The 11,110-nt window shown below is 44.2% G+C and overlaps 1 protein-coding gene across 3 annotated transcripts in view; it reads left to right on the top strand.

Moving 5' to 3' along the window:
- Positions 1–255: 255 nt before the first annotated feature.
- Tom1l1 (target of myb1 like 1 membrane trafficking protein) overlaps positions 256–11,110 on the top strand; it is a 47,029-nt gene continuing 36,174 nt past the window's right edge. Inside the window, exons 1-3 of one of the 3 annotated variants that reach the window (XM_036196288.1) lie at positions 256–764; positions 3,826–3,910; positions 5,662–5,740. In XM_036196288.1, coding sequence (XP_036052181.1) covers positions 707–764; positions 3,826–3,910; positions 5,662–5,740 — 222 coding nt within the window. In that variant the 5' untranslated portion in view covers positions 256–706. Of the gene's footprint in view, positions 765–3,811; positions 3,911–5,661; positions 5,741–11,110 lie in introns of all 3 variants that reach the window. The other 2 variants (XM_036196287.1, XM_036196289.1) reach the window with 2 other exon arrangements.

The following is an 11,110-nucleotide window of genomic DNA, read 5'->3' as shown; positions in this document are numbered from 1 at the left end:
GTGGATTTACATTCCAAACATATTTCCTGCCAGAGCCCCCAGGAAAGCCCCACTCTCCTTTCACCAGTAGGCTGGAAAGCAGGGCTCCTAGGAGATGGAGTTAGGAGCCAAGAGCTTGTGTGGTGGCGCCCTGTGGTCCCTCTTGGAAACAGGAGAGAAACAAAGAGCCTGGGCTCCAGGGAGGCCGTCACTCTCTTAGCCCATCCTCCTCCCAATTCCGTAGATTTAAAGCGCAGGGTGCAAGAATCGGTTCAGGGAAAAGGCGAAGTCTCATTGTTCTGGAGGCGTGTGACAGTGACCTGAGAGGTCTGTATCCTTCCATTAACCCTAGCAACACTCCTCAGCTGCATTTGCAACCAACCCCACGCTGCCTAGTCTCCAAAGCGAGAGGAGGGATCTTCAGCCCTCAAGTGGAGACATTGGAGCTGGGCTCTGAGTTCCCAGGCTTGGGGTACAGGGCCAAACAGCTCCACCCGGGCTCTCAGCCCACCTAGGGTCACGCGGAGCAGCAAGCGCCAGGCGAGCGCGCAGCAGGTGCGCCAAGTCCCCCGGGTCCCCGCCTGGCCCGCCGGGCGAGCTGCCTGGCGCCTCGCAGCGGCCGTGAAGCGCTGGAGCGGAGAGGAGGAGCCTCGGGCACCGGGCGGGTGGAGTCGCCAGTCGGAGGGCGGTGGAGGCGGATTTCCTGGGAGGGCTCTCTGGAGCTACCATGGCGTTTGGGAAGAGTCACCGCGATCCCTACGCTACCTCCGTGGGTCACCTCGTAGGTAAGTAGGCGCGGGGAGCAGCATCCGGGCTGGCTCTGGGGACTGTGGAGCTTTGCCCGCTCCACTCCCTTCTCGACTGTTGTGGGGGCCGAGTTGGACCAAGTTGGAGGAAATCTGCTCTCCCCCGCAGCTTTCCCACCCGACCTGTGTGCCACCTGAGGCAGCTGTCCACCTTTCTTTCTTGGTTCACTTATACCAGTACCTCTCTGGAAAAAAAAAAAAAAAATGCAAAATCTTCCTCTGGACGTCAGCTGGGCGGGTGGAGCCAAGCAGGTGACCCGCAGCACTGTGTGGAGTGTTGAGGCCGCTGGGAGGAGAAAGTGGAAACTTCTTGACCCGGGGAAGGTTCTTCATAAAGTGCGTCGACTCCCAGTACTTTATTGTTCTGCCCATTTTACAGACCAGGAGGAGAAGGCTCAGAGAAGCAAATTAGCGTGACCTCACCTGGAGAGGCAGGTTTCTCCAAACCAGTTTTCTTCAGCGCACAACTCAAGTGGTCTGAGTGGCCCTTTGCATAAACACAGAGATTGAAAGTGCTTGTTGTCCATGCTGAGGACACGGAGAGGGGCCATCTGGAGTCACAGAGGCCCTCAAGTGTCGCCCTCTAACCTAGCACTGACCTCTTTTCTCCTGTGTGCTTGTGCTCTGAACTAGAGGTGGACTTTTGCCACCTCAGACTCATTCTTTCTTCCGAGGGCAGGGTGTGGCACCAGGACTTATTAATGACAGGCGAACTGTCTGGAACTTAATAGGGTGATGGAATCATAAGGACCTGGTATTTGTAAGGAGGGCTTCGATTCAGAGACTTGAGGCTGAGGGTAAGTTAACTGCTGTAGGGACAGGGGACATTCTTGAACTTAAACCTCTGTCTCCACATCTTCAAAATACGGGAAGAGCGCTGCCCTTGAGGAAAAACCCTTTCTTAATTTGCCCATCTCCTTGCTTGATAGTGCGTATTAGAATGAGTCCTGAGAAGAAATAGATCCACACTGAATCTTCACAAACAAAAGAAACTCCAGCAATATGTCAAATTATCCTTTAGTTCTGTAAACATTTAGAACTACCTTCGGGAAGGCATAGTCTCTACCTTCAGGGAACTCACCTGCTTATAAGGAAGATGGACATATTCTGTAGTAACCACCATAAGAACCTTTACAATACTAGAAAACACTTAAGGCATGCAAAACTTATGAAAAGGGAGAAACTCAGCCCTGGCCTTTGAAGAGTGAATAGGAGTTCTCTAGGAATGAGCAGGTTGGGAAGAAGTAGGAGGAGGAAGTATCTGGCAGATGAAAGAGTAATGTGTGCCTAACAACACAGGCCAAGATTGCTCAGTTTTGTCTATTCAGAGCCAAATTCAAGTGTCACACTATGCTTGGGGATCTTTGTCATAGAAGCCAGTAAACACACTGACAGTGGAGCAGTAGTTCTCAACCTGTGGGGCACCACCCCTTTGGGAGTCCAACCTCCTTTTCATAGGGGTTGCCAAAGACCACCGGGAAACACAGCTATTTGCATTTCAGTTCATAACAGTAGCAAAATGAGAGTTATGGAGTAGCAACGGAAACACTTTCCTGGTTGTGGCTCACCACGACATGCAGAAGTGTTTTAGAGGGTAGGTAGCACAAGGAGGGTTGAGGACCACTGTGTTAGAGGTTCTCAGACCCTCGTTCTGTGTTCTTAAAGAGGCTGGCTAGAGAAGGGAATGTCAGGGGTGTGAGTGTGTACATCTGCCTACCATCACTTGGATGCCAGAAGGCGTCTTGCTTGGTTACTGTGAGGGGTCTTCCTTTTTTTTTTTTTTCCTTATTCCCCCACCAAATACATAATTTAAAAAAACAAACAGTGGAATCAAATAACCTTGATTTGAATGCAAGTTCTATTTGGTAACGTAATGTAACCTTGGGTCATTTCTTTACTGTCTTCGAAATTCTTTCATCATCTGTACCTGGGTTAAATGAGAAAAGAGCGGGTGATGTGTGGAAGGAAAAGTATTGGCTCAGGACCCCCAAGACCAAGTTCTCAGCAACAAGGAGATTTATGTGCCCTAGAGGGACAGAGGTCAGGGAATAAGAGACAAACACAGGAGATAGAGGATGAGGGAGAAGCAGAAGGGAACAAGGGAAGGGAGAAAGGGGTATTTGTCCCAGAGGGACAAAGGACTGCCTCTGGATAGAGAGGAGGCAGATGTGGCACATAGGAAAATTGTGGTTTATAAAGGTACATCACTTGTTAGGATGGAGTATCTAGTTTTGATTATGCATGTTAGTTGAGCTAAGGGGGGTTTCTGAATCCTGGACTTCAATACTCTAATAGCGGGGACTTGGTAGTCAGCCTCAGGAGGAAGAAGTGGACAAATAAGGGACTAGACCTTGGGGGCTAGCCTTAGGGATGTAATCTAACAGTTTTTAGCAAGACAGAGGGAATGAGGGAGGAGGGCAAGACAGGCCTAGGCTGGCTAGAGTCCTTTCAATGTATAGTCCCACCTTGCCCATGTCTACCCAGGACACCATAGATCTGAAATTCTGTCTCCTCCTCCTCCTCCTCCTCCTCCTCCTCCTCCTCCTCCTCCTCCTCCTCCTCCTCCTTCTTTGGTTTTTCGAGACAGGGTTTCTCTGTGTAGCTTTGCACCTTTCCTGGATCTCGCTCTGTAGACCAGGCTGGCCTCTAACTCACAGAGATCCACATGCCTCTGCCTCCCGAGTGCTGGGATTAAAGGTGTGCCGCCGCCGCCGCCGCCGCCACCACCCAGCTGAAATTCTATCTTCTGAAAGATCCTGGAGGATAGAGATTTAACTGGTCTGTTTTGTCCCTGTGGCCAGCTGTTGTAGGCTTTCTTAATGGCTCACTCATTACTGTTGCAACAGCAGCCCTCTGAACTTGACTTCTGATTGATTCCTGAGTAACTGGAATTGTTTAGGAGGGGAGAAAATCACTTTACCCTTTGGTAGCATAGATGTCATGGTACTTGTTAGTGCACCAGGCAGAATATTTCAAGGAGGCAGGATATGTTTTATTCTGTGGTGACTCAGACTTAAAATAAGCAGCTTTATCTTTGCAGAAAAGGCTACATTTGCTGGAGTTCAGACTGAAGACTGGGGCCAGTTCATGCATATCTGTGACATAATTAACACCACGCAGGATGGGTAAGTTCTCAGTGGTGTCTGTGCCTTTGTGCCCTGAGAAGATACAGCAGAACTGCGGCATGTTTTCCCTGGCCACATTTCGGGCGTTTTGTTGAAAGGACATTTTGCTGGCCTTCAGGCACATCCTACCTCAGGAAGATGGCGGGCTAACACTGGGGACAACTCCTTGCTCCAGCGTGTGGAGTACCAAGAGTTCATTAGACCTTGCCCCCTCCTTCTTTACTGGTTTACATTTTGTCTTTGTCTTGCTCAAATTCTTTGTTTTAAAAAGATTTAAGAGAGAGAGAGAGAGAGAGAGAGAGAGAGAGAGAGAGAGAGAGAGTTGTTTCTTCCTTTAGAGCTTTCTCAAGCTCTGATTACCAGTGTTTTATGTAACAAAAGCATTATCCCGAAGCTGGGTGGCTTCTGGTGGTGTCCAGGCCACTGTTGACCAACCCTCTTGATTATTCAGGAAACAAATGAACAGTCTTTTCTTTCCTTGTCAGGGGACAGTGCTTATCCTTCATCACGCCAGCTCACCCCTGTTCATATTGTACTCTACAAGATGTGCTGTGTAGCGATACACTATCTAAGCTGGAAGTCATTAAAAAGAAAGAGAAAGAAAGAAAGAGTCTTTAACAAGGACTACTTCTTTGAATTTAATCAATTATAGGTTATGATCAAAGGTGAAACTTGTTCATTTTCCTGAACATTTTTAAGGGATAATTGGTAGAAAAAGAGTTAGTGTAGTGTGTGTGATAATGAAGAAAACATGGCAACATAATTATTGGTTATATATTAAAGGCAAGTGCCTATGGTTGACATATCTAAGAGTTTACAGTTTTGTTTTTTTTAATATGTCTCTGTATGTGGTATGCATGAATGCATGTGTATTCACATGTGGGTGAGCACACTTTAGTGTAAAGGCCTGAGGCTGACCTCAAGGATCTTCCTCAACTGCTCTCCTTCTCATCTGGTGAGTCAAGGTTTCTCAGCTGAACCCAGAGCTCTGCAGTAAAGCCATCGACTAGCCAGCTTATCCCAGGCATCCCTCTCTCTACCTTCTAAGCAAGCAGGAGAATGACAGGCAGGCTGTAATCCATCCACCATAGATTTACCTGGGCCTGGAGATCCTGACTCAGGTCCTCAAGCTTTGCGTAGCAAATGTTTTACCCACTGAGCATCTCCCCAGATCCACAGTTATAGTATTATATGTCCTGTGTTGTGTTTAAATCCTTTGTGAACCTTTTTCATTATTGTTATCAATTTCTTCATTGACCATGCAAAAGGGCAATCTAACAATGTGAATTTTGACTCTCTGCTTGCAGATCTTCCTAGCATAAAGTTATAGCATATCAGAATTAGTAAAGTGCTGTAATTCCTATATCCCCTTACCAATAGGATAAGTCAGGAAATGCTAAGAATCTTAAAGGGAACACTTTTTTTGTTTGTTTGTTTTAGGGTTACATTTCTTGTAATGTTTTTTTGAGCCTCGATAGAAGCTAGTGTGCACATGTTTCATGACCAGTGTTTTCTATATAATACACTCACATAAATATCTTAGTTGTCTCTCACGGGGGCAAGGGGTTGGAGACAGGTGGTGTGATCACAAGGACACTTAGATGTGGTAAGTTAAGTGGCCCACCTAAGGTGGCAGCAGAATCAAGCATCAGTCTTTATTCTTATACCATTCCCATTTCCATATTGCATATTGCTTTCATGGAAACTGCTTAACATCCAAATTGATGATTTCAGTGTATTTATTGCCATAGGCCAAAAGATGCAGTAAAAGCTCTGAAGAAAAGGATTTCCAAAAACTACAACCACAAAGAAATACAACTTTCCTTGTCAGTAAGTACTTTTAATGCTATAGTTAAGATTGTGGGGTTTCCTCGCCTAGAATTAACATTTTTAATGAGTTAAAAAATATAATCATAGACTAAGAGATGACCACTGGGTAATAATGAGTTTAGGACTGTGTGACTTAAGACTCCTCATTTACTGAGTACTACAGAAGGGAGTTCAGTTGACTACAGTGCCATCTAATTTTGTAGAAAGAAAACATTCCCACAGAATTAGTTTTTCCCTATCAAGATCTTAGAACTTGTGGTTAAAACTAGTAGATGATAAATGGATCAATGAGTGTGTGTTTGTATTTGCTGGCCACATTTGAAGAAGAAGAAGAAAATGGAAGTTGTGAAAGATGGCTCCCTGACAGCTTTCTACTTCTCTTCAGCACCACTGTAGACTCCTGAGGCACTGGCAGCCTCTGAAGTTTCAACCAGGTTCTTCTGATGGTGTAATTTGTAGAACATTCTCTGTCACTCTATGCAGCTCTCCTGTGCACTGTTTCTTCTGTGATACAGATGTGAGCTCTTATTGAAATATTCCCAGTTTCCCCTGAGTTTTGACCATATACCTCTTTAGTCACCATTGGTGAGTTACCCTTTTTACTTTGGAAATGAGCTGTATGTTGTCTTCATTTCTTCCGGAAGTTAGGCCACACATAAGTATGGCCAACATGACACTGTTTTTAGGAGTAATGACAGTGTTTACCAGAAGGCTATGAGGCAGATGTAGGTATAGTTCCAACTTTGTAGGTTCACTTGGAATACAAATGATCACATTCTGTGTACTTGGAGACTGACTGAATGAAAAGAAATTCATAAATGGTATTCATGCTACAAATACTGAACAAACCCTTCAGTTGTGATCTTACTGTAGTTTTAGAGGCGTTTTCCTCCTTCCTGGTTTTTGGGCTCTCCTCTGTCTCTAACTCATAGCAGCCAGTTCAAGAAGACCTACGGGATGATGTGAACTACTGAGAAAGGAGTAAAATGCTTTTGTAGAAATGCCAGGGCATCAGGGCTAGGATGGAAATGCCTGATACATGACTGATGCTCTTACCACCAGTAGAGGTGATTGTGTTATTCTATTGCACAGATAATGAAAAAGTGTTCAGTGACTATACTAAGATTAACTTGCTATTAGTAAGTAGCACGTGTAGAATTTGAACCCAGTCCTAAGAATCTAAATCCCATGCCCTTTCCTCATACCACTTTTCTTCTTACAATGAATCAAAGCTCTCATGTATTTCCTCTGTGTCTTCAGCATCTTCCTATGTGCGTAGTACAGAGTCAGACACAAAACCCAATCCAGCATAGAATGAATTAAGCCCTCTCCCTCTCTTCCCCCAAACTCCATCCCATTTCCTCTACTATTCAGGAAGACTCGGGGTCTAATTAAAGGTATTTTTAGACCTTTGTAGAAAGGAGTATAGACGACACTAAAATGAAATATCTAAACTAGAGCACTAAAATAGAGTATATCAGGAGTGCAGAAGGTTAAGAGAATTGAGTAAGAAAGATAAAGGGGGGGGGGGGATGAACGAGTACCACCTCCTGCATTCCCACGTGGGTACCACTTTGCCATCTCATATTTGTTGACCCTCTTTAGTGGTTTGCCTCTGTTAGTGTTGTATGCTGCCTCCTTGCTGTTCCAGTGGTTAATATCTCCACATCTGTGTTATCCATCTTCACTTGGAATGGACAGGGCCCCTCAGCGGAGGAGGCCGGGTTCTGTAGAATGTTGTCCCATGGATCTTCCATTTCTCTTTGGGTTTCCCATCCCCCTTTCTATTAGTCTAGCCTTTGAAGCTTTACTCTGGCTAACTGCTTCTTTTTATTACATGGCCACCGTAACTATAGCTAATCTGCCTTGTGATTCCCCTACCAACATATGAAAACCAGAGAGTCTAAAGCCCATGCTTACGTAAAGAAGAAAGTCAAAGGTTAGAGGTCAGAATTCAACTTCATTGTTAGCATCCAAGTTCATCGAGGTCAAGGAAGATGCCTGCTTTTTCTTGCATTCTCTTTCTTTTCCTTCGTTTATTTTAAACGTTTATTTTTATTTGTGTGTCTGTGTCTGTGTGAGTGTTTGCCACATGTTTGCAGGTACACTCAGAAGCTGGAAGCAGGTGTCAGACCCCTGGAGCTAACCTTACAGCCACTTGTGAGCTGCTTAGTATGAGGACTGGGGACTGAACTTGGGTCCTCTGGAAAAAGCACCAAGTGCTCTTAACCACTAAGCCATCTCTCCAGACTCTCTTAATTTTTAAAGTTGGCATACAAAGCAATGGATTTCCTTATGTCATTTTAATACATATTTATCACTAAGCATTATTCTTCTTCATCTATCTCTTCCTCTGCCCCTCCTTCACCATGAACCTCTTGATAGACCCTTTCTCCACCAGTAGCCCCCCCTTATTTCATGTCACATGAATTCCATTGTACCCCCTTCTGTCCTTTCTCCACTCCCATAAGCTATATTGGGTTAAACAAGATAAGCCAGATTCTGAAAGATAAATAACAAGTTTTCTCTTGGATCTAGATTTAAGTGTGTGTGTGTGTGTGTGTGTGTGTGTGTGTGTGTAGGCTGTGAACACAGAAAAGGGGCCATGAGAGAAGAAGAAAGTTTTTTTGAGTTTTCCCCAAATGGGCTTTGATTCTTGGTAGCTGCATGTAGTTTTCCTCTTTTGTGCACATAATGGCCTATGTGCTTTACCGCGACTTATTTATTGTCTTTTGTAGTTATCTCAAAGCCTCTGTACTGGGTTCAGTATACTCTGAGGCAAAATTGAGTTATGGGAGAAATTAGTCACAGAAGGAATTGCCCAATGTCTGTCAAAGGTGACTGTAAGTTTACCAATAGACTATTTAAAAAGTCATCCCATATGTGAACTTTCCATTTTATTTCTGTGAAGTGAAGAGAGCCAGTTATGTCAATTATGAATGTTTCTAGTATTGTCTGTCATTTTGAGTCCTCCATGGACTTGTGACCCTTGGTTGGGTCTTTGACGCCATCTGACTATACTGTGATTTTTCTACCAGCAATCGGTGGCATAGTTTTAGCAGGAAACCAGTAGTAGCTTTTGTGCTTTTCTTTTGCAATGCTGTGGATAAAATCCATGCCCTTACACATTTGAGATACGGGCCCTACCACTGAGGTACACTCCCAGGCCAAGGAGTCAAAAGCTCTGCTTTGTCTTCCATTCAGTGCTGGTTCTAAGCTTGCTTGCCCTAAGCTAGAGAGCCCTTTCTAGAATGAGTCAACTGTGACTAACCTCAGTAAATACTACTACTGTCACTGTCCAATGCAAGGTAGTTGAACAAGTTCCTGAGAGTCAATGAATGTAATAGTCCTTATGGAGCATACACTCAAAAGGGGTTAGAGTGATGTCAAGAGATGTGTAAAGGTCAATGCCCATCCAGTGGTCTATCACATGAGAAAGGGTGAGAGGACAGCTTTCTCTTAGATATAGCTAGTAGTATAGAGTAGCCCTGCCTTGATATAATCACTGTTGGTTGTCCAGATAAAGCTCTGATGGACCTGAAATCTAGGATTGTTGCTGTACCTGGTTTAGATACCTATAGTGAGAAGCAAAGCTGTGAAATAGTGCTTTTTCTTCGAGCTATCTGTGAAGATTTTTTTTAATTTTTGCTGGTAAGCACGTTCTGTCATGCTAGCACATTCTCCATAGACACAGTGGTCTCGGTGGTTACCATTTGCTGAGGTACTGCTTTTGTCTCCCTCTCAGAGTACATGGCATTTCATGCAGCAAGCTCCTAGAAAGAGGCACAATGCCCATTATGCACACAGAATTGCCGCAAGTTCACACAAGTGATTTGCTCAAGTAAGCACAAAAATAGACAGGCAAAGTGTTGAGTCATTCACTTCTGCTTTTCTTGGTTGCTTGGTTCCTACAGTTCTCTCTCCCACTTGAGATTATGGATTCCTACTTATCCTGCTTCCAAAGATAGGTGATCTGAGGACATTTTCACCAGAACTAGATAGCAAACTATGTTAAGCAACTGATATAAATTTGTTCAGTATGTTTTAGAATCCAAGTGAGCTGGGGGGTGAGGACTAGAGACATAATGGAGGAAATGATATAGAAATAATGAGCCCTGACATTCTTGATTCCGGCGGGAAACCACAAAGGGCATGATTGCAGATCTCTAGATGTTAACACTCTCAGGACTGTGTGTTGACTCTGATTTGTGTGTGTGTGCCTTCCAGGAACGTTACTCATTGACATAAAGTATTAATAGGCCAAAGATAAAAAAGGGTTTGGGCACTATTGAACAAGAAATTCGTTATTTACTTTACTGTAAGTGAAAGAGAGACATGGAGGCTCGCTATCTTATCCAAGTCTGCACAAACAGTTGGACAAGTGTTTCCATTAACTCACATGAAATAGAGGTACTTGTCTTAGGCATCTAACCCATGAAAAACACACTTTAGTAGTTGGTCAAGTTCAGCATGATTTCTACTTCGCCTTTCCAATTCTGTCTAGCCAGTTTACATCAGGACAGAGTCATCTCACTTTGGTGTGGGTTCTGCTTCTCTGTCCCTTTACTTTTGGTGTTTCCGTAGCTTCCTGTACCCAGCTTCAATATTTTCTGATTGCTTCCATGGCCTCGTTGCTTTCAAAGTATGGCTTTTGTACCTGCTGTTACTTCTTGTATTGCATGAGAGTGACACTCAAAATACAGCACATGCTGGGAAGGCAGGTGCCAGGCTGCTTTTCTGATGGCAGTTTCTTGGTCGGGGCATAGTCTCTTTGGTCTCACAAACTAAAAGTGACATGGAGATTTAATTCCACCTTCAAATCAGTTTTAGAATTCAGCTTCCTGCATGCAGTTTTTCCATTCCAGCTCATTCTTTATTAGCCAGATTTGTGCCTGTGTTGTTTTATTCAAAGTGGCAAATGGCCCCACTAATCAGTGAACACATTTCAGTTGTCTATCCATATTAATAACCGTTAACACCCTTCCTCTGGGAAGTTTTTTTTTTTTTTAACTTTACCAACATTATTGTCCTTTCTTCTTTCTTTCCTTCTTCCCTTCCTTCCTTCCTTCCTTCTTTCCTTCTTTTCTTCCTTTCTTCCTTCTTTCCTTCCTTCCTTCTTCCCCTTCTCTATCTTTCATGTTGCTTTTTCTCTGCCTTCCTTACATTTCTCTGACCCAGTGTCTCCTCTTTGCTCCTCCTTTGGTGGCCTTGATGACTCCCTTGTGGCCCCTTCACTCTCCTGACCTGCAGCTGTAGATGTAGACAGTTCTCTGCTAAACATATTCGAATGTTTACTTTTCCTTTCAAACCTACAACAACTAAATTTTGCCCCACCAATTTTACCCCTAGAGTCCCAGACATATCACCCCC

This window comes from Onychomys torridus, chromosome 8, assembly GCF_903995425.1.
Source record: "Onychomys torridus chromosome 8, mOncTor1.1, whole genome shotgun sequence".
Taxonomy (NCBI): domain Eukaryota; kingdom Metazoa; phylum Chordata; class Mammalia; order Rodentia; family Cricetidae; genus Onychomys; species Onychomys torridus.
Note: the sequence above shows the minus strand (reverse complement) of the source record. Positions and strands in the feature narration are given on the sequence as shown.